Raw genomic sequence first — 24,495 nt, forward strand, 5'->3', positions numbered from 1 at the left:
TCCTTCCTTCCTTCCTTCCTTCCTTCCTTCCTTCCTTCCTTCCTTCCCTCCTTCCCTCCTTCCTTCCTTCCTTCCCTCCTTCCTTCCTTCCTTCCTTCCTTTCCTTCCTCCCCCTCTTTCTTTCTTCTTTCTTTCTTTCTTTCTTTCTTTCTTTCTTTCTTTCTTTCTTTCTTTCTCTCTCTCTCTTTCTTTCTTTCTCTTTCTTTCTTTCTTTCTTTCTTTCTTTCTTTCTTTCTTTCTTTCTTTCTTTCTTTCTTTCTTTCTTTCTTCTTTCTTTCTTTCTTTCCTTTCTTTCTTATCCTCTCTGTACACTATGGAGCCATTATAACCCTAGGGAAGGTGGCTGAGAGAATTCTGCCTTAGGAAGGAGGGATATCTTATAGGAAAAATCCTATCTGGACTGGAAGACAAATGAGTAGCCTGACATAATGGATAGTAAGAAGATGCTTTGCTATATCTTCTTGAAGATTTAAACCTATTATTAGAATGTGGTGATTCTCTTTTTCCCTAGAAATGTTTTTAATATCTTTTATAATATCAGGACTAGTTCAAGTTCTTTTTTTAGTTAATATTTGCTTTTAAATATTTTCCCTCCTTTCACTTTAACACTTGTAAAGTGTTTAAAACAATGCCTTACAGGTAGTAAATAGACATAAATGTTGATTACACAAAACTAAAGTTAACTAAAAAATCTTCAAAATTCAGCTGGGAACACAGATGAGAGGAGAAATAAAAGTATGAAATTGCCATAATTAAAAGAGAGATAGTGAGACCCTGAAGGGAGACTAGAGGCAACAGTGCTGTGGGAGAGGTAGGAATGTTTTGAGGGAGAGATGTGGCAGCTGCAGGAAGGAAAATTTGGCAAAAGAAAGATGTGGTTAAAGGGAAGTGTTCAATACATTTTACTGTGTTATGTGGAATGCCAGAACTTCATTAATTACCCTCCAAACCATTAGCAAAAATTGGTATTACTCATAAGTGCTTTGTTTGTTTTGGTTTTAATGAAATGATATGTGACACTGGCCTCAAGGGGCACTCAGTGAAAACAAGCAGATCCTAGGATGCAAGTTACATTCAGCGTTTAAGGTAATATCTTCCCTTGTAACTATAAGAGGATGGTTACTATACTTGCTTTGTCCTCCATTATATCCTTAGTACCTCACAAATTATCTAACACATAGTTGGTATGGAATACACATTTGTGAATGTGTGAGGATAACTTCACACAGGGTCAGCAGAGGGAAATCTGATCATGTCACTCACACACTTCAGATCTAAAGCTTCCCCATCTTTGTTTTAGACCTCTCTTACGTACCAGTTCAAATCATCTTGGCCAGATTTTTTACTCCCTCAACTACCCCTGTAACCAGTCTGTGCAGGAGCAACAAATTTCACACAGTTGCAACTTGAGGACAACAGTGCAAGTGCAGAGTTAACTGCTTGTGGTGCCACCCTCAGGGATTGGGAGATGGAAGGTCAATGATACACCCACCAAGCAGACTGCTCTGAGTGCATTTCATAAGGTTCTGGTCCTGTGGAATCAAGCTCCAGTGGTCTGTAGAAGTGGTCATCTCCATAGTGCAACCCCCCTTTACACTGTTTCATGCCTCAAGTCCAACCCATCCTTCACTCCTGCTCTCTGGGATAAATTCCAATTAACTACCTACAAGCAAATTTTGTTTCAAGCTTTCCTTTAGGAAAACCCAAGCTAAGACAATACATTCTACAATAATACATTTTATAAAGTAAAATTTTACTTGTACTTGAAAGGAAATAATGTGCCTATGTATATAGCTTCTATTATTTTTAGAAAGGTCTATTTTTTTTTTTCCCAAAGACACAGTGTTCTTGAAATGATTTTCATAGCTAACTGTATGGTCACAGCAGATTACACGTAGTTTTTATATTCAAGCCCCTGCAGAGGTGTTTGCCAAGTTTGCAGAAATATCCATTACAGTGCCTGTTACTGGCATTGAGAGGTTTATAAAACCCAGCAGGAATTGCAGCTGACCGTGCTACAACAAATGGATTCATCCACGATTGTATTCTATTTTTATTTTCAGACTAAGTGTTTAATATATGCCACCTACTTGCGAAAACATTCAGGAATATGTCTTTCTTATGAATATACTTTTCAATTATTTTCTTTTTGAGGAGAGATCAAATAGTGATATGAAACTTTTGAATTAAAAATGATTTCAGTCTAATCTGAAATGCCTCTCGGAGTAATATTAAAAGTTTCCTATTTTTCACACATTATCCTGGTATGAATTCTATAACCATTCAGTAAGCTCAGTAATTTTTAATAAAAACTGTTAACTTAGATTGCATATAAATATAGTTTGAGAAGCTTGGAAGTTGGTGAGGGTTAACTATAGAATTCATTCCCTTCTGAGGTAGGGGATAGCTAGGTGAAGTGTGACAATCAGTTCTGCTTTGATGTGAGGGCAAGGAACTGGCTTTCAGGCTGCAGACATCAAATGCCAGAAAAAGAAGGTTTTATATTGTGCATCATCACCATATTAAGTACTTTAATCTTCCATGAAAAGTTCATTTATATTATTAAGAGATCTGTCTTTTGTTCTTTTTGCGTGTAGGTATAGGGAAGGGGTGGGATTCCAATATTTCACTGAAACAGTTGTTCCTCATACATACCTTTAATCCCTCTTTGCTCAGTCTTATGCCCCCCCCTACAGCTAACTGATTTCAAAGCTTTCTAGGCTTCCACTAGGCACATGGCCCTTAGCCCCTTCTTTAGATCTTTTAAACTTTATTCTAAGTTTTAGTTTTCTCCGTTTAATCCTTTAATTCACATCATCCTTTATTCTCCCAGAAATGTATCAGAATGTCTCATTTGTTAATGAAGTACTTTCTCTCCTCCAGCATTCTCATTAATGATACGGATTTCTTCTTGTAGGGTCTTAGAAAGGGAACAGGCAACAAATGCATGTACCAAGTCACCATTCTGAGCTGTATGCTAACATCTTGTTCAAATACTCATTTCCATTGGCTTTCTTGATACTACACTTCTGTTTTTCCATTACTTCTCTGACTTCTTGTCACTACCTTTTGCAGGATTTTTATTCTTTACTCTTCCAAAGCAATTTGGATTATGCAAGACTTGGTCCTAAGCTCACATCTCTTCATATCATACTCTTTTCATGGACTTTTTTAACCATACTAATGGTTTCATTTACCATTTGCTTTGTGATGACTCATGTTTATATTTCAACACTATTATTAAAACTATTAATTGTATCTTAGGAGAATTTTAAGAAAAAAACTACATTCAATATTTAAAAGGAAAACCAGGGTGCCTGGGTGGTTCAGTTGGTTAAGCGTCTGCCTTCGGCTCAGGTCATGATCCCAGGGCCCTGGGATTGAGCCCCATGTCCGACTCTCTGCTCAGTGGGGAGCCTGCTTCTCCTGCTCCCTCTGCCTGCCGCTCCCCCTGCTTGTGCTCTCTCTCTCTCTCTTTGTCAAATAAATAAATAAATAAAATCTTTGAAAAAAAGAAAAATCACATTCAAAGTATATCAAAATCTTAATAATGTTACTAGCTTATTTCTTTGTTATATTCAAAGTTTCACTTATTAAGAACACATCTAGTGCAGTGTACACATCTAGAAATAGCTTAAAAACCTGTAAAAATATGATATTGAATGATAATTATATAGTAATAATTTGTAAATTTGATTTTCAGCTTTTACTTAGTTCATGGGAAAGTTAAAACACTTATAAAAGTGTAACAGTAAAAGTAGCAGACAAAAGGGCATAAATGTAGTGTAGAAAGGGTAAAGGAAAAAGTAGAGATAAAAATATCTATGTCGGGCGCCTGGGTGGCTCAGTCGTTAAGCGTCTGCCTTCGGCTCAGGTCATGATCCCAGGGTCCTGGGATCGAGCCCCGCATCGGGCTCTCTGCTCTGCCGGGAGCCTGCTTCTCCTTCTCCCACTCCCCCTGCTTGCATTCGCTCTCTCTCTGTGTCTCTCTCTGTCAAATAAATAAATAAAATCTTTAAAAAAAAAAAAAAAGAATTTGAAACGTATCTTAAAAAAAAAATATCTATGTCATGTAATAGGAAGTCAAGAATTATTTTTCAAGAGTTAAGAGAACAGTAAAGATTTGAGTACATTATCAAAGTTAAAAAGGTAAGCAATGGAAAACTATTATATAAATATAAATTAGAGGAGGACAGAAGAGATACATATATCTATATATGTACAAGGGAGTCAATAATTATTATTTAAACTTCATTAAACAAGAAACAGATATTTTCTAGTATTATATGAGAACCTCATGAAAGAAAAAAGAATTTAAAAAGTTACATTCATTTGATATAAATGTCTTACTGTAATAAAAAATAAACAGTAGACAAATAACCACCAAGGAAACAATAACCTTAGATAATTCACAGAAAGAAGAAATGTGAATTTTTGAAATCCTCTAATAAAATCTTAAATAAAACTGTCATTGAATAATATAATTTAAATTCAGAAAATGTTTTCCACCTGTTTCTTTTTAACTTAAATATTAACCTTAATATAACAGTTCATTTTATTTTTTATTGGCTTTATTAAACCTTTCATATAGTACTGCTCAAATAATGATTTTTTTAAAAGATTTTATTTATTTATTTGAGAGAGAGAGTGAGAGAGAGAGCACAAGAGGGGGGAGCAGGAGAGGGAGAAGCAGACTCCCCGCTGAGCAGGGAGCCCCATGCGGGGCTCGATCCCGGGACTCCAGGATCATGACCTGAGCCGAAGGCAGTCGCTTAACCAACTGAGCCACCCAGGCGCCCTCAAATAATGATTTTTTTAAATACAAATATTTATAAAAGAAAAAGTAGTCAACAGTGTCAACTGCATCAGTAAATTCAGTTAGTATAAAAAAATTACTAGTTTAATAGACATAGTACTGGTTATATATGAAACAGTGTAATGTGCTGTAAAGGTCAAAGGAAAGAGTTAAGAATGGAGGGATTGGGGGTGCCTGGGTGGCTCAGTTGGTTAAGCGACTGTCTTCGGCTCAGGTCATGATCCTGGAGTCCCTGGATCGAGTCCCGCATCGGGCTCCCTGCTCGGCAGGGAGTCTGCTTCTCCCTCTGACCCTCCCCCCTCTCATGTGCTTGCTCTCTCTCATTCTCTCTCTCTCAAATAAATAAAATCTTAAAAAAAAAAAAAAAGAATGGAGGGATTGGTGCTAATAGGAGGAGGGACAGTATAGTAATTCTACTGAAGTAGATTTGGGGAGAAACAGTATGGATGGAGATGTAGTTAGATTTAATTTTGTTAGTAGGAAGATGAATTTAATAACATATAGTTTTTGTGACTGGATGGGCAGTCCAGTTTAAGGAAAGCAGAGAAGATTTTTTTGGGAGATTAGCCATCCACAGAAACTTAGTAGGATTGAGAGACACTCCTGAAGGTCCATTTGAATTTGGCAGTCATGAATCAATGGTGGGTGTAATTCTCTAGCAGCTTTCAGATTCTCAAGGCAGTCACAGATTAAGGGCATCGTTGAATTAATGGGAAGTTTTTGCCAAACAATAGCAATAGAAGACAGAGGGGCAAGGGAATTTTAATGGCAATAAAATTATTTTAATTATTCTTGAAATACTTGACTGTGGAAGATAAAAGATAAAGTTAAGCAACACATCTGGGCCTGGGTACTGAACTTTTAAAATACTAGTGAAACTGGTATCTGCTTTTGGATTCTGATTTATACATGTGCTACTTTCTCTCATGATGGTTAGTGTAATGTTTAGGTCAATTATGTGAAAATAAGACAGCCACTGTCAACCTCAGCCACTAACCAAGTGTACATTATTACATAAATGGATAGTGTTAATGGAAATATTTATTGACTAGACAGCAAATTTTTACAATTTTCAGGCAAAGATGTTTTAAATTCTTAAGGAATTAATGAGACAATGCTCAAAAACATTATGGAAATTGTGGATAGAGAATCACCTTAATTCTAAGCTTTTAACTAAGTGAATTTTAAAAATCATATCTATTTCCTTTTTTCTTTTCACCCTATGGACATTTTCATATAATCTTGAAGTTGACACCATATATTCACAATCATAGTTTAACTACAGGGAGGGGATACACATAGTGAATTTTAAATATCTTTCTCTAGCCTAGCCCTCTTTTATATATATTAGACATATGTATCTAAATGTTTACTGCATATTTCCACATGGATTTCCCAAGAAAATTTCATCTCATAATATTAAAAACGGAATTCCTCACATTTACCAACTCCTCAATCTCTTCCTTTATCTGTGTTATCTCTTTTGAAGAGAATCATCACGCATTCGATGAACTGTGCCAAAACTTCTTCCTACTTTAGAGCCTGATATTTAATTAATTATTAAATCTTAGTAATTTTACCTCTCTAATATCTGCATATTTCCTGCTCTCCAATGCCATTACCCCTGCTTTCATTCTGTCCCTCATCACCTCTCAGCTGGCGATTTTCAATAGTCTGAATTGGTTTCCCAATTTCCATTCTTCTTTCCCAGCTATTCCTCCATTCTATTATCTAACTATGTGACCTTTGGCAGGTCCCTTCATGTCTCTAATATTGGCTTCTTCATCTCTAAACTGGATATTTTATGTGTACTCTCTACCAGATAGGATATATATTATATATGTGTGCATATATATATGTCAAATATACAAAATGAGAAACTGAGTAGTAAGCGAAAATCTTGTGATGAAACTCAGCATACCTTGCAGCAGCCTATATTCTAAAACTAAGCATATAAAAAAGTAATGTCAAAATAGATTATTTTTTAGGTTTGACAATCAATCAGGATTCTAAAGCTCACTTCTTAATAATGCTTTCATGGATTTTTTATTGCATGACAGAGCAAGCCACATATCATATATCAACTGGTAATATAGCACTTGACTTCTTTAATGCAATGCTTAACTGTAAATGTCTATAACTACAAATGAGGTGTTTAAATTTGAAGGTACTGTAGATAGATGGCAATACCTGTAATTATAGAATCATAATTTCTGCCTGAATTGCACTTAAAAGTTAAAGTTCCAATTGCTTCTATTATTGGAAAAGTAATAATAACAATTATAACTATACCATGAAGTATTAAAAGCTGAACATTCAGTTTGAAGGTAGCTAAAATAAAAAAGTAATGAAAAGTGAACCTATAAAACACTTGCAATTCATACACATATGTTATAGAGAGCACTAAAGAACAAAAAGAAAAGAACTGGAGTCTTTATTACAATTCGTCTTTTCAGATGCTCCCTCTCTCTTTGGCATTAGTATAGTATTATGGTTAATACTTCTCATCCAAAGATCATCACTTTCCTATGCCAACATTTTTACTCTAAGGTATACATAATCTCAGACTAAAAGTGTAGAACTTTTAAATATGACAATTAAAAAATATTTGTATTAGGCTTACATGTTTAGAAATACATCTTTATTTTTCACAGTTGAGGTGGCTGACCATTTTAAACCCTGCCATGCAACTTACCATCATTACGTAGAGTGAGTGGTGTTGGAGGACTAAGTACTCGAGCGTTTGTCACTGTGTTTTTCACCAGACAAATATAGCTGCCAACATCTGATGATTGGACTTTAGAAATATAAAGGTTGCCTGTCTCCTGGGAAATGAACCGCCGGCTGTCTTCCGCCACAAAGGAAGGGAACTCATTAAATACCCAGCTATAGATGATCTCTGTAAATACACAAAATTCAATTGTTGAAAGATACAGATTATTTTATTAACAGTCAAAGCTCAAACAACAAATTCTTTACTAAGAGTTAGATATCTTGCAAGACCATATATATTTCATTCAGATACCTATATAATTTAGTATTTTATGTTCAAAGGACTTTTATTCTTAATGATTATAAGAAGATCTGAAATGTTTCTTAAGGATGCTTAATATTCATCCATCCATCCATCCATCCATCCATCCATCCATCCATCCAATTCCAATGTGTGTTGAATGTGTGTTGGATGATTGGCACTATGATAGCACTGAAATTAAAAAGATGAGAGAGGCAGTTTCCCCTTCTCAAAGATCAATCTAATGAGAGATTTACCCAAACCTATCAATCAATATGGAATAAAGAAATGGAGATATGTACTCTATTGTAAAGAAGGCATGGGCGAGGGGTACTTAAGCAATCATGTTGATCAATAAAAACTACCTGAGATAAGAGACACCTAAGCTACATTAATTTACTCATTTATTCAACAAAATAAACCAGGCATTGTTGTAAGTGGAAAACAAAAAGTCTGTGGTCTCATGGAGTTTTCATTATAGTGGGAAGAAACCAGGAATACACAAGTATATATCAAGTGGTGATAAGTGCTATGAAGAAAATTAAAGCATGTTAAGAGAGAGAGTGATAGAGGTGAGAGGAACATGTGAATTTATGTTTTAAAAGTTCTCTCTGACTACTTGGTAGAGAAAAGACAGTGTGAGGACAAAGCAGGTATCAGAGGGAAAGCAAGAGGAATAATGCCCACTAACCTAAGAGGCTATTTTCAAAATAGCCATGAATGATAGAAATGATTTGTATTAGAATGGTAGTGGTAATGATAGTGTTGGTTCTGGTAAAAATGTGATTGTGGAGTTGACAGGAATTGCTGAGGATTCATTATGAAATGTGAGAAAAAGAGTAGTCAAGGATTTAGGTTTGGGGCTCAATTCACTGAGCAACTAGAAGAATATATTTGGTTTTACTAAAATGGGCAGACTATAGAAAGAGCAGTTCTTTGGAGATGTGGGTGGAGTAAAACTAGGAGTTTAATTTTGGCAAATAAAATTTGACATAATATCTGGTATCCAGTTAGAGAAATTGATAAGGCAGTGATATATTTGAATAAGGAGGCCAAGATAAAGTTCATTCACACAAGTATTGGATGGTATGAATGGACAACCACAAACAGTTTTGTGTTATTGGACTGAAAATTTCAAGGAAGGGAGTGGTAAGAGAAGAGGTTGGAGAGATTAGAGGTAAATCCAAATTATTAAACAAAGATTAACATGGTCTGTTTATGTTATATTAAGGAGCTTGTGCTCAATCTTGTATGTAATGTGGTACCACTGGGTGTTTTTCAAGAAAGGGTTGACATAGATACATACATTAGTAGGTTATTCTGGTGAGTCTGCAAAGGTTGGATTTAATTGCAGGAGAGAGCAATAAGATAATATTGCATACTAAAGGTGAAGGCTGAAGAAATCTGAATCAGAGCCATGATTATAAAAATGAGAAGAAAGTTGTTGGTCCAAGAAATATATCAGAGGTAAGGCAAAGAAAGAGACAAATAGTCCTAGTCCAGGAATACTCATGTCCTCCTTGAGTGACTGGGAAAAGAATGGTACAAGAGGTTTAATGGAAATACGCCAAGTCAAACTAGTTTAAGGAGAAAGATTATTGGTTCGTTTTCAGGACATTTTGAGTTGGAAGTCTGTGAAGCAAATCTGGGTAAGGAGTTCTACCAGTTGGCAAATACGTGTTTGAAGGCCAGGAAAGGAAATCTGAGGTGAAGGTTAAATTTGGGAGTTGTCAGTATATTGGTATAATCGAATCCAAGTAAGTAGGTGAGATAAATCAAGAGGAGTAGATATAGTGAGAAGATACTCTGGGAAGCACAAACATCTAAATAAAGGTAAGAAAGTGTTCACAGAGTAAAAGAGAAGAGACTGCTGGAAAGATTCAAAGGGAATAAAGATAACACAGTGTTACAGGTGCCAGTGGCTTAACCATTTCCACATGATTAAATAACGTCAAACAAGGAAAAAGGCCTACTAAATTAAAGGAAAATGTTACTTAAGATTGGCATTTGGGATATCACTGAATGGCAACTTCAATAGATGAGTGGGGACCAAAATCGGACTGCAATTGAGGAATTAGAGGCATTGTGTGTAAGTCTATAGCATTCAAATCTCAGTAAGTATTAGAGTTACCTCTGTTATGATTGAAAGAGCAGATTCTAAGGCCCCTTTTCTCCTACCTACCATGAGCAGTTAAAAGTAAATTCATCAGTGTGGCCCTATATAGTTTCCAGTGGGGAGTCTGGCATTTAATCAGCCTTTCTGGATACTCAAGCAGTGACTTGAAGCTTATCCATCCATATTGAAAGTCAGTGTAACTAATTTTGAACTTTATATACTGATTAATTAACTTTGAATACCTTCCTAATCTATTACTATTTAATTTCTTTTTACTATTTATTTTTTTTTATCTTAACTGAACCAACATAATATGTACAGTAAAGGTAAATCATTAATTTTCATGAATATGTGTTTAAGAAAGGTGGTGTCATAGACTAACTTCTGAGAAGGGTCAGAAATATCTTCATAGACATTATCTTAGGTAGGTATACTCCATACAATCAACTGATAAACATTAAAACAACATTTCTTCTGTTCCCAAATTCTCCTTCCCCCATGTGTCTTCTTCACTGGTTCAATTCATTAGAACTTCCAGAGGCAATGTACCCAAGTCCTGACTTAGCTATTTACAGATGGTTTAAGGTAAGCAAATATTCAGCTAAGTCTCTGAGGTTCAGTTTTCTCGCTCAAAAATGAGAAGAGTATTACCTGCTTCATAAGTTTTCAAATAAGATAATTTAACCGAAAACCTGACACACAATAAGTACTTACAAAATATAAAAATTAACACCCCCCCCCAAAATTGTTAGGTTAGGAGTTTTTTCTATGTATTTCACTTAAATATAAGGAAAACAGCAATGGGGACCTAAAATAACACTGAAAGAATTATCGGTGTTTAAATATTAGTCTGTTTTCCAGAGAAAATTTTAATAATGTTTGAATGCAATTATAAGCAAGATTTAGCCAATATTTATTACTTCTAAGGCATAGAATATAGTTGTAATAGATGCTTGAGAATTCTGAAATGTTATATTGCATTAATGTATAATTATAGTACACATAACAGTATCAAAACTTTCAAATATTTTAACAAATGTTTTAAAGCAAACTCTTTTTTTTTTTAAAGATTTTATTTATTTATTTGAGATGGAGCGAATGATAGACAGAGAGCACGAGAGGGAAGAGGGTCAGAGGGAGAAGCAGACCCCCGCTGAGCAGGGAGCCCGATGTGGGACTCGATCCCGGGACTCCAGGATCATGACCTGAGCCGAAGGCAGTCGCTTAACCAACTCAGCCACCCAGGCGCCCTGCAAACTCTTTTTTATAGCTACAGTTACCCACTTGGTTGTCATTAGTCCACTTGATATTTTACTAAGAATTTAATGGTATCCATGTGGCTTTATTCACAGAAAACCCAGAATATAATTGAAATACTTCATTCTGTTCTCACACTTCTCAACTAGACTCTAAATTCAAGGACTTTTCACATTTAACAATATGAATTCTTCTAATTGTTATAATAAGAGTTTCATTTGTTGTTCACACATAACTCACCTATATTTTGATGTTTTTACAACTTATTTTAAATTGGATTTATTGGGTTATCTCAATTTTTGGCTTATATTACTTGAAATTTAGGGGAAAAGAAAGCAGTGAACAATTAAAGACTATCATTCATTGAAATACTATTTCTGGGGGCACCCGGGTGGCTCAGTCGTTAAGCGTCTGCCTTCGGCTCCGGTCATGATCCCAGCGTCCTGGGATCGAGCCCCGCATCGGGCTCCCTGCTCTGCAGGAAGCCTGCTTCTTCCTCTCCCACTCCCCCTGCTTGTGTTCCCTCTCTCGCTGTGTCTCTCTGTGTCAAATAAATAAATTAAAAAAAAATACTATTTCTGTTACAGTGCTTATTGAGTCAATGTTTTATAAAATATTTTTACAATAGGAAAAAAGTATATAAAATTAGCATGTTCTCAAATTTTACAGGTAGATGAGTATTTGGGGATTAAACATGCTTATTTAGATTTTATCATAGGTTTTCAATTTTGCATAACAAAGCATTTCATAATTCTAAGAAGGATAAAAAGTAGAAATGGTATATAATAGAAAAGCTGACAACCTGAATTTGGATTGAATTTTCTCACTGTGCCCAAAATGGAAATATTGTACTGGGTTAAAACTTTTAAGAGGCTGCTTACTTTCTTCTCTTATAGGAGAAAAAACCTTATATTTTTCATTATCTCTTTGCATTTATTTAATATCCTTCTGAAACTTTTCTTTAGTATCATAAAAAATAAGCATTAATTATATTTCTAGTAAAATCTCAGACCCTGAAGATTATAAAATTCAGGAAGCTAGTAAAACATAGTGGGCTTTGATGTCATAGTCTTTAGTTCCATATACCACTTTGTTTCATATAATTCTTCAGTGAGTACTCCCTATTTTAGCAAACAATGACTACTTTTTGAGATATCCTGTGCATCCTAGCTTGGGATTACCTTTTATGTTAATTTTCACTAGTGCATTTTTTATACTATGTAGCAGTATACATTTGGCCAACAAGCTCATGACAGTTTGAGGATTTGGATTCTCATGGGAGATTTTTTTTTTTATCTTTCTCCATGAGAGTCATTCTAGTTCACTGAGGGCAAAGCCAGTAACAGGCCTGATTTGGTGCATACATTATTCTAACTTCCCCTCTCAGGCAGACCCAAAGATTTGTGTTTTATCCCAGTATGAACATTTATCCTCAAGCTCCTAGACTTAAGGGTCAATTTCCATAACACAAATAATCCACCTTGCTTCCAAGATTTCCTCAGGATTAACACTATTCCTCAATTTTAGTTAGGATTTCAGCCCTCTATTTTAGTTATTTGTTTTTGACACCTGGGGATTTCCATTTCTTTCTTGTGAGTTTAGCTATATATTGAAATTTTCTTTATTTTACTCATCATTCTTAAAATTTTGGTAGTAAGAAAGTTTCTAGCTGGGCTTTATTTGTCTATTGTCCTAATTGAAGGTCCAAGTTTCTTGGCTTTATGCCTTGCAGACTTTCAACACAATTGCTGTAACTGATTAGGTGTCACAAAACAGACTATCCTGTCTTTACTCCCCTGACAAATAAGATGATTACTTAAATGATATATTTCCATATCTACAGAGTATGAAAACAGGAGTACGCATATGGGCAACAATGCTCATTTTTCATAACTGTAGTGCCATTAATGAAAAAAGTGTGAGAAAGGGGAATGAAATTGCATACTGGACTCTGAAGTCCTTGAAAACAATTCAATGAGTAATCACATATGATTCCTTTCAATATTCTTTAATATAACTACAAGTTATAAAATAACCATTCTTCTCCCTAATAATGTATGTACACATCAGAAGCTCCGGGTCAAAAGACTTGGAGAGAACACAATGGATATGGCATCTGAGTTTGTTCAGTGATCCAATTAAATAAAGCAACTCTCCTAGGGAGCCTATTTTCTTTATCCTTGTCAGCTAAAAAAAGGAAAACCTAAAAATCAGAAGCTTCTGTATTTTTATGATATGTTCAGTCTTACAGTTTGTGGTAAAATTTTCCAAATGATGGGCTCTATTTACCAAAATCCCTGATCTTATCCTTTTGTAGTTACCCCTGAATGTGAGGTTTAATGTTATATCTGTCAAAGAACTACAATTATAATTTATTCTTTATTATAAGAATATAATTTTTCATTTGCTTTTTAAATTGTTTTGTACTTATAGTTTGATATATTTCTGCATTAATTTTTACTGAATGATGCTTGGTAGAATATGTGTCATATGAACTTCAGTATTTACTAATTGCCTTGTGATTACATTTGTTTTCATAATTCCATCATCCACTATGACTCTTCTCCATCCTTTTTTTTCTTGATGAATTAATTGATGTGAAGATACTTGAATAGGGGAACTTTGTAAGTTACTAGCATAAACAATATGACTTTAAAAATTGGCACCTCAATTATTTTGTTTATAAAAAGCTTGCAGCCTTTGGGGTTTTGGAATCATTGATATCATGAAGTAGAGAATTGTCCTATTATCCATTACTACTAAGCATAAAGGGATGCAACCTGGAATTAGTAGGAAACATCTTTTTTACATTGCTGATTTATACCTTCATTGTGATAGAAAGTGTTACTATTAGCCACATGAATTGCCCTTGGCAGGGCAGAGACTAAATCTACTTTTTTCACCATTATATTGTTAGAACCCTGCAGAAGGTGCCTGGCATGTAGTTACTTGATAAATATTTGATGAATAAATGGTCAGGATAAAAATATCTATATATGTATTTTTATAAGTCTCTAAGTTTTAAGAACAAGAGTGGATTTTTTTTTCACATATTAAACTTCACTGGAAACTTTCTAAGACTTTTTGTATAGACTTATTTGGCCTTGAGACTACGAGTCAAAGATGGCATTTGAAGTAGGGCTAAATACAGACACTGAGAAATAATGTAGGCTGTTTTAACAGTCTAGAATGTGTTGTCTGTGAACAGAAGACAAAGGGTCATGTTTACAAAGTTACTATGAAGTGTTTTTATGATTTATTCCACCAGGTAAATTAGACAAAAGTTGAAGGGGCATTAAATTTTGACATGGTCCAACTTCTCTCTCAGGTTAAAGCCTCCATGGTGGTCAGTCATTTCTCCTGTGCTTGGACATGTTCACTGACATTTTGTTGAGGAAGCTGACTCAGCAGCTTAAGTTATAAATGGATCATATAAAAAAATTTTATTGGCTGCTAGATTTAGGATGAGGACTGAGATCAAGATAACTGGAGGTGTCAACAATTAAGCAGCGATAAATTATTATATGCAAAACACTACTTAGGATATTGCCAGGGACTGGGAAAGGAACTAACTTGAGACTTTACTATGAATCACACACTTTACTCTGTTTTCCAATCCCATCACCCCACTCACTGTTAGAAGGCAGAATCATGTGAATAAGACCATGGACTTTGCAATCACAAAGATCAGAATTTCAGAGATGCCTGTGTGATCTACTGACTATGCATCTTTGGGCAAGCTATTTAACTTTATTAAAATCTTAGTCTTCTCATCTATAAAATGGACAAAATTATAGGTTAAATGAGATATTTTGAGTAAGGATAGTACTACAGAACTAGATGTAGTCAGTTACTATTATTGTTATAATCATCTTCATTATCACAATTCTGGGGCTCAAGCAGGTAAGGAAACAGTAGAAAATTATGGCTAATTACATGTGAGGAAAAATTCAAAGTTGTCTCAGTCACTCTAAGCCTATATTTTATCATTATATTATATTGCTTAAATTATTATATTCTTTTTTTTATTATATTCTAATCTTTCTGAACCTCAGTTTCAGTACCCAAAAAATGGGATAGTAAGGTTTATATTATATATTGTGCTGAGGATTATGTAACCCACTTAAATGACAGTGTTCAATATAACTACGCAGTAAGAATAGGTGTTAGGTCAGGATAAATGACCTAGTATAATGCAGGATATGATACAGTGCAGATTCACCTTGAACCTTGTACATTTGGATTTAATTTCTACAAGTGTCAGGAATTGCACCTATAAAACATAGCTAAAGGCAAAGATTCTGAGAATAACAATAGAATAAAGCTGTCTACCTGACACTTGGTTAGTGCCTAGGGAATCAAGGTAGTTTTAAAGATGTTGTCAAGAATATGAGAGAATATTTGTCATGTTTAAAAAATGAAATTGCTTCAATACAAAGGTAAGCTGTATGATTACTTCAAATTTCAGTTATCTTAGTTGAACAAAACACAGTATTAACTCTTCTTTTTTCAAAAAAAGTTTTGAAACATGTATTTCCATTTGTTTATTATTTAGAGTCAGAAGCAGCAGAGTTCTGCTTCAAAATTATGTCACCAAGACAAAATAAAATTTTATATGCATATAACTCAAAACACCTTTAGCAAAATAAAAGATAAAGAAAAGAATATTTGTAATAGAAACAGTAGTAAACTGGCATTCTCTCACTATCTGCAACTCGAATGAGTCTGAGTAAGTGGATTCCAAGTCATAGAGTTCAAGTGATTACACCACCTGGGTGACAGCAAGCTATTTTTACTTTCTCTGTGGACTGCTTCACACAGCAGAGGACTTTTTGTCTTTAAATCCCAAGAGCCCTGTGTCTAGATATAAAAGTCATTGCTAACTCTTTTCAAAAGTCAACCTACATTTCTTGCTTTGCTAAGGGGCTTTTAAATTATTTTTATTGAGTTTTAAACTCCATCAGGTCAGGGACCAGCATTTACTCACCAGTGTGCTAGTTCAATTTAGGCTTAGAACTTTGCATTAAAAAGCATTCACTCTAGACTTCCCACAATTCATTGTCAAAGCCCAGAGATCCCAGCTCTTAACAACAGAATATATGTACTCTAGAATTTTTCTAGGGAAGATCACCTTGATGTGCTTATCAAAAGTATGAAGAGTTTACCTTAAAGAAAAGACATGCAAGGAGAATTGCTGGAAGAATGTGTGAGCCATCCATATGGTTATACGAGGCATAACCAAGGTAATTTAAATTTATTCTCATTAAATCAAAACATTAGACCACTTAATAATAATAACAACAACAATAGTGAAGGTCAGTTTTATAGAAACGGAATCTGAGAAGGAGATTCTTTGAATGTGATTTATTGATGCGGTGTTCCCAGGAGAAGGAATTAAGAAAGGCAGGAAACAGTAAGGGGGAAAAAAAACAGCTAAGCAAGGATGTGGTTCCTGCCAGAGATCAGTTATGGATTAATCCCACTTGTGACTCCGGAACACAAATTTAACTGCAGAATTGGTGAGTTTGGCAGTGGAAGGTAAAGAGAGTCAGCCTTTTGTATCTTGTTCCCCTGCATCAGTTGGATATTGGCTGCTAGCTGTGGTAGGTGAAGTGTCATGAGGGCGGGGAGCACAATTCCTTAGATAAAGGGAAATTCTCTGGGGAAGGGGCAGCTGCTGGATAGGCACATTAACCAGGTAAAGGAGATCTGGGTGTGGCACCAATAGCATCCAGTAAACTTGTATAGCACTTAGTATGTACCAGACAGTGTGCTTTATGTATATTAATTTTTTTTAAAGATTTTATTTATTTATTCATGAGAGACAGAGAGAGAGAGAGAGAGAAAGAGGCAGAGGGAGAAGCAGGCTCCCAAGGAGCAGGGAGCCTGATGCGGGACTCGATCCCAGGACCCTGGGATCATGACCTGAGCCAAAGGCAGACGCTTAACCATCTGAGCCACCCAGGCTCCCTATGTATATTAATTTATGTAATCCTTACAAGAATAGGTATCTCAATTTTATGATGAGGAAACTAAGATACAGAAATCAAAACGACCACGAATTCTTATTGAGCATAAATTTTTATTTGAAAAAAAAAAAAAACCTAAGTAATAAGGGTTTCAAGTACTTATTAGGTTGAGTTATATATGATATGGGGTCTAATTTTGCCAATTAAAACCTTGATGCTTCATAGTAACTAATCAGAGCAGTGTCTAAATTCCATTCACCAGACAAAAGCAGGTTTCTGGATATTCTTATTAACTATTGAGTCACAACCTAATTAAACTGTCAAAAAGCCACATGAGTCTTAACTATGTAAAATGGTAAGGATGTGTCTTGCTGGCACAGAAACCTGCTATAAAATAGCAGCAGAGTGTGCCTAAAATGCAGATGTCCATGGGAGTAAAAGAAATATTATGTATGATTACAAACATGGATACTTACTCCTTATCTCCTCTAACGTTAGGACTTACAGAATTTTCCAAATATTTAACTGCCCAAAAGTTCCATACATTATAATTTTTATATTAACCAGTATTTTCTAGAATTAAAAAGAGTCCACAAGATGGCAGTGCTTGATGAGTAGAAAGCATTAATCTTGGGTAATATTCCAAAGGGAGAAAAATGGAAACCTTGATTAAAAAAAAAAAAGTTTTCTGATTTTTCTGTTATTCAGTAAAATATTCTACCCAAAAGGTATTTGTCATTTGTATACAATTAAAATAATTAAATTTTAATTTAGTTCTATGTATTGAAAGAAAAAGGAAACTAATAAGGTAAGTATTCAAAACACTCAATGTTTTTTATTGATGGTGAATTTTTAAGATATCTTTACCTCTTTTAATTTAATGCTATGCAAGTTTTATGGTGCAAATTTGAAGACTTATTGCAGGATAAATATTAACAGAAACAAATATGAGTTTTATGATTTATCCCCCTTCTAGTAGGTAAATCACAGAGGACAAACCCTCTAGAGTTGTGATTTCCCTAAATTTTGCATGTTAAATGGGGAATTTTGGTTGTTTTTAAGTTACATTTATCACATAGGTGCAGTAGAGAATCTCAGGTCAGATAAACTATTATAATAAGTTTCTCTCCCACTCAACTTCTTACGCTCAATGTAATTTTTCATAAACGCTCTTTGTGCTTTTACGGCTTAACTAATGCTCATTAATCCTTCATGCAAATCTTCAATGAAGGTAATTTATTTGTCACATTCTCATGCACCGTATAGAAATAGTGGATATTGTCTATTTATCAAAAGGCACTGAAATGGTTTATTTTCTGCTCTGGAGGTTTGTTCCTATGTCTCACCTGTTTCAGAAAAAAAATCCTAATCATAAAATACATATTTATCTCTGTTGAGATATAATTACTGTAATAAATCTTCAAACTTCTATTTGTATGAATTCATGTAGCAGGAAACTTTTGGCTAGACATTTTTTAGTTGATTGTTTGAAAAAATAGAAATGTTGGTATGATTTATACTAATAATATAAATGGTACAAGAACTATTTGAAATGTATGCTCTTTCTAATTCTATAAGGGATTTCTGCAAAAGTCAGGTGGTTTCTGAGTTTTGTAATTATATTTACCTATATTTACATTTATAATTATCTTAACTTCCAAGTAGTCAATCTCTTCAAATTATCATCAAAATCCATTTATGAACTAGATGTTATGATAAGGTCCAGTTTGAATAATAGGGGTTTTTGAACAATTAAAGAACACATTTTAAAATAGGAATATGCCTTTTAAAAATTAACATCCTTAAAATAATTAATTGTGATCATTATTGTGAGCCTAATATTCATGTTAGATACAAATGTTAGATATTCATGCATGTATATACTTTGGACATAAAAGATTAGAATGGGAAAAATATATTGGTTATCCCTGACTTAATTACTTTTCCATATTTCCCCTTATCTGTTCTACTTATTTGCCGAGAAGTTTTCAGTTTTCTAAACTGGCTTTTCTTTGGTTAGTGCCCTATTGCCTTAAAGTTTAATAATCTTAATTCCTGGACACAGAAGGGATTTACTTCTTAAAAACCCAACTTGTTCAGACTTATTTGTTTAATATGGATTACTTAGATATTTTCCACAAGTATGGGCTTTATTATTGTTTTTTTCCTTCTAAACCTGTTTCTAGTTTAGTGATTAATTAATAATTCTAGTGATAGACTTAGTGATATTTTCCAAAATCCTAAGACTAGTAGGAACTATAATAGCTGAAATAAAAATACTATAATTTCGACAACCGGCTGACCCCATAGAGGAAGATCCTGTGGCTGGAGATTGTTGGCAGCCACAATTGCCTGGTCAGGGAACCAAGCCAAAATATCACCATCAGAATGTAGGGTAAAGACCAAATTAAAATCTTTCCCTGATGCATGGCACAGACCATCATGAAGTTTCAGTTAAAAGGAGCACAGACAGGTCGAAACCTCCTGAAGAAAAAAAATCTGGTGCCTTAGCTCTTTGATTTCAACAGATCCTAAAGAAGATAATAGGGACTAAAATATTGATGGGTGAAGTGATGAGAGAAGCTGCCTTTTCTCTTGCTGAGGCCAAATTCACAGCAGGGGACTTCAACGCCACAGTTATCCAAAATGTAAATAAAGCCCTAGTGAAGATTCTAGCTAAGAAAGATAATGTAGCAGGTGTTACTTTGCCAGTGTTTGAATATTACCATGAAGGAACTGACAGTTGTAAACTGACTAGTTTAGCCAGAGGTAGGAAACAATTGGCTGAATTAAAGAGGAATTATGTCAAAGCAGTGGAATTACTGGTGGAACTAGCTTCCCTTCAGACTTCCTTTGTTACTTTGGATGAAGCTATTAAGATAACCAACAACTGTGTAAATGACATTGAATATGCCATCATTCCCAGAATTGAACATAGTCTTGCTTATATCATCAGAGAGCTGGATGAGAGAGCGAGAAGAGTTCTATAGGTTAAAAAAAAAAAAAATACAGAAGGAAAAGATTCTCGAGGAAAATTTGGAGAAAGACTCGGAGCAATGGAGGGCAGCTGGAGAGGTGATGGATCCTGTTAATCTTTTGTCTGAAGAGAAGGATGAGTATCTTCTGTTTGAATAATTTTTCCTGTTCTGGTTTTTTCACAAGCCCTAACATGGCACCATTTTATTCACAATGTGTAGGCTTGGTACGTGTAGCTATTTATTTTTTGGCCTAAGAATTTCATTGGTGGTAAAATTTCCCTGGGTGTTGGTCATGGGAATACCTTTGCAAAATCATAATTCAGCAACCATTTATCAACATGAGATTTGTAGACACTTCCCAGGAACTTGCAGAATTTATTCTGCAGAAGTGATACCCTACTCCATTTTCATCTGTTACAAGTGATCTGCTTACCAAGCATATTAAGAAATTCTTCTTAAGAAACAGCAGTGGCCTCAGGCCAACTGTCCCTGTAGCACCCTTTGTTCCTACCTGTTCATACACCTTGGCACTGTCATCTAAGATTGCTGCACCATCCTTGTGTTGCTGTGGTACTTCTCTTAAACTTTATGAAGCCTTCACTATTTTTTCTTGAATGACAGGTCTTTGTTTTGTCTATCATGGGAGTTCTGCCAATTTTAATGTGACTACGGTATAAACAGTAAAATGACTTAAAGATGAAAAAAAAACAAAACAAAACCCTGTAATTTCCTTGCAACCCAAGACAGTTAAAAAATACAGTTTTAGAAATAGAAAACTATATGTCTATAGGGATTACTGCAAATTCCAAGAATACAAACCAGTTGTTTGGTGGAAACTGCTGATTTAGGAAGTTACTGTTAAAGGTAAAAATAAGAGTCTGATTTATAAGGATCACCTGAAGAAACTTGTGGCTGCACACAAATTGCTTAAATGGAACTCAAGAAATAGCTTCAATAAAATACTAGCGAAACAAATCCAACAATACATTAAAAAAATAATTCACCATGATCAATTGGGACTTATTACTGGGTTGCAAGAGTGGTTCAATATTCACAAATCCATCAATGTGATACACCACATTAATCAAGAAAGGACAAGAACCATATGATCCTCTCAATAGATGCAGAAAAAGCATTTGATAAAGTACAACATCCATCCATGATAAAAATCTTCAACAAAGTAGGTTTGGAGGGAACGTTTCTCAATACAATGAAGGCCATTTATGAAAAACCCACAGCTAATATCATGCTCAATGGGGAAAAACTGAGAGCTGTGGTCGGGAACAAGACAGGAATGTCTACTCTCACTGTTACTTAGCATAGTATTGGAAGTCCTAGCCACACCATTCAGACAACAAAAAGATATAAAAGGCATACAAATCAGCAAGGAAGAAGTCAGACTTTCACTATTTGACATGATACTTTATGTAGAAAACCCCAAAGACTCCACCAAAAAACTGCTAGAACTAATACAAATTCAGTAAAGTCACAGAATATAAACTCAATGTACAGAAATCTGTTGCGTTTCTGTACACGAATCATGAAGCAGCAAAAAGAGAAATCAAAGAATCACTTCCAGGAACAATTGCACCAAAAGCCATAAGATACTTAGGAATAAACCTAACCAAAGAGGTGAAAGATCTGTACTCTGAAAACTATAAAACACTGATTTAAAAAATTGAAGAGGACACAAAGAAATGGAAGGTCATGATTGGAAGAACAAATATTGTTAAAATGTGTATGCATCCAAAGGAGTCTACACATTTAAAGCAATCCCTATCAAAATACCAACAGCATTTTTCACACAGGTAGAACAATTCTAAAATTTGTACAGAACCACAAAAGATCCTGAATAGCCAAAGCAATTTTGACAAAGAAAAGCAAAGCTGGAGGTATCACAGTTCCAGACTTCAAGATATATTACAAAGCTGTGGTGATCAAAACATTATGGCACTGGCACAAAAATAGACACATAGATCAATAGAACAGAATAGAAAACAGAGAAATGGACCAACAACTCTATGGTAAATTAATTTTTGACAAAGCAGGAAAGAATATGCAATGGGAAAAAGACAGTCTTTTCAACAAATGGTGCTGGGAAAACTGGAAAGAAACATGCAGAAGGATGAAGCTGGACCACTTTCTTACACCATGCACAAAAATAAATTCTAAATGAATTAAAGACCTAAATGTGATACAGGAAATCATTAAAATTCTAGAGAAGACCACAGGCAGTAATTTCTCTGGCATTGGCTATAGCAACATTTTTCTAGATAGCTCTCCAGAGGCAAGGGAAACAACAGCAAGAATTTCATCAAGATAAAAAGCTTCTGCACAGTGAAGGAAACAATCAACAAAACTAAAAGACATTCTGTGAAATGGGAGAAGATATCTGCAAATGACATATCTGATAAAAGGTTAGTACCCAAAATATATAAAGAACTTAAAAATTTCAACACCCAAAAAACCCCAAATAATCCAACTAAAAAATGGGCAGAAGACATGAATAGACATTTTTCCAAAGACATACAGCTGGCTAAAAGACACAGGAAAAGATGCTCAACATCACTCATCATCAGGGAAAAGCAAAGTAAAACTGCGATGAGATATCACCTCACACCTGTCAGAATGGCTAGAATCAAAAACACAAGAAACAACAGGTGCTGGTGAGGATGTGGAGAAATGGGAACTGTCTTGCACTCTTGGTGGGAATGCAAACTGGTGCAGCCAGTGTGAAAAACAATGTTGAGGTTTCTCAAGAAGTTAAAAATAGAACTACCGGGGCACCTGTGTGGCTCAGTCATTAAGTGTCTGCCTTTGTCTAGGGTCACGGTCCCAGGGTCCTGGGATCCAGCCCCACATCGGGCTCTCTGCTCAGCAGGAAGCCTGCTTCTCCCTCTCCCACTCCCCCTGTTTGTGTTCTCTCTCTCGCTGTGTCTCTCTCTGTCAAATAAATAAAATCTTTAAAAAATAAAATAAAATAAATAAAAATAGAACTACCCTATGATCCAGCAATTGCACTACTATGTATTTGCCCAAAGAATAGGAAACCACTAATTCAAAGGAATGCATGTACTGCATGTTTATAGCAGAATTACCTACAATAGCCAGATTATGGAAACAGCCCATGTGGCATCCATTGACTGATGAATGGATAAAGTAAAAGTGATGTATATATATATGTATATACACACACACACACGATGGAATATAACTCAGCCATTAAAAAGAATGAAATCTTGTCATTTGCAATAACATGGATGGAGCTAGAGGGTATAACGCTAAGTGAAATAAGTCAGTCAGAGAAAAACAAATATCATCTGATTTCATTCATATGTGGAATTTAAGAAGCAAAACAAATGAGCAAGGGGAAAACAGAAACAAATCAAGAAACAGACTTTAAACTACAGAGAACAAAGTGATGGTTATGGGGGGATGGGTAAAATAGGTGATGGGAATTAAGGAGTGCACTTGCTCTGATGAGCACTGGGTGTTGTATGGAAGTGTTGAATTACTATATTGTATGCCTGAAACTAATATTACACTGTATGTTAACTGGAATTTAAATAAAAAACTTAAAAAAAGAAATACCAGGATACATCATAGTAGAAAATGGGCAGAGAAGGAAGATAATTTTTTTTTTTAATTCTTGTACTCATTCCTTATTTTTAGTGGAAGGAAAAGCTTAAAATGTCAGTGGTACTAATACTGATCATAATAGAATGAAATGAGATGTGTTAGTAAGTATCCAGCTTCCTATTTCAACTAGGACCTCTGTGCAAGAACTAAGCCACATGAGACTCAATTCAGTGAGCACATGAAAGGTAATGTGGCACCATAGAAAAGTCATGGACTTCATACCAATGCAAAAATGTGTTTGAATGTTTTCACCACCACCTAAGCAGCTGTGTGGTCTTCACTAATTACCTGACTTCTTCAGTTCTGTTCATTTGCTATAAAATAATTATAATACCTAGCTTAGAAAATTTTGGGAGAAATTTCATAAAAAGTGCTAACATGGGTGCCTGGGTGGCTCAGATGGTTAAGCGTCTGCCTTCGGCTCAGGTCATGATCCCAGGGTCCTGGATCGAGTCCCGCATCGGGCTCCCTGCTAGGTGGGGAGCCTGCTTCTCCCTCTGCCTCTGCCTCTCTCTCTCTCTCTCTCTGACTCTCATGAATAAATAAATAAAACATTTAAAAAAAAGTGCTAACATAATTTTAGGAATATAGGAAGTGTTCATAAGTGGTTATTTTTACATAAAATGCTAGTATGTATATATATATATTATATATATATATTTGTGTGTGTATAACTTTATGTTCACCCTCTTTGCAGACTCAATCTA

The 24,495-nt window shown here is 34.9% G+C and overlaps 1 protein-coding gene and 1 pseudogene across 1 annotated transcript in view; one reads left to right on the forward strand and one right to left on the reverse strand.

Annotated features, from left to right (window-relative positions):
- CNTN5 (contactin 5) overlaps positions 1–24,495 on the reverse strand; it is a 603,313-nt gene that overhangs the window by 405,942 nt on the left and 172,876 nt on the right. The window contains exon 6 of the mRNA XM_035009452.1: positions 7,512–7,715. Coding sequence (XP_034865343.1) covers positions 7,512–7,715 — 204 coding nt within the window. The remainder of the gene's footprint in view (positions 1–7,511; positions 7,716–24,495) is intronic.
- LOC118013420 lies at positions 19,560–20,306 on the forward strand (annotated as a pseudogene).

The sequence above is a fragment of the Mirounga leonina genome, unplaced genomic scaffold (assembly GCF_011800145.1).
Source record: "Mirounga leonina isolate KUSES-001 unplaced genomic scaffold, KU_Mleo_1.0 Mir_153, whole genome shotgun sequence".
Classification (NCBI taxonomy): Eukaryota; Metazoa; Chordata; class Mammalia; order Carnivora; family Phocidae; genus Mirounga; species Mirounga leonina.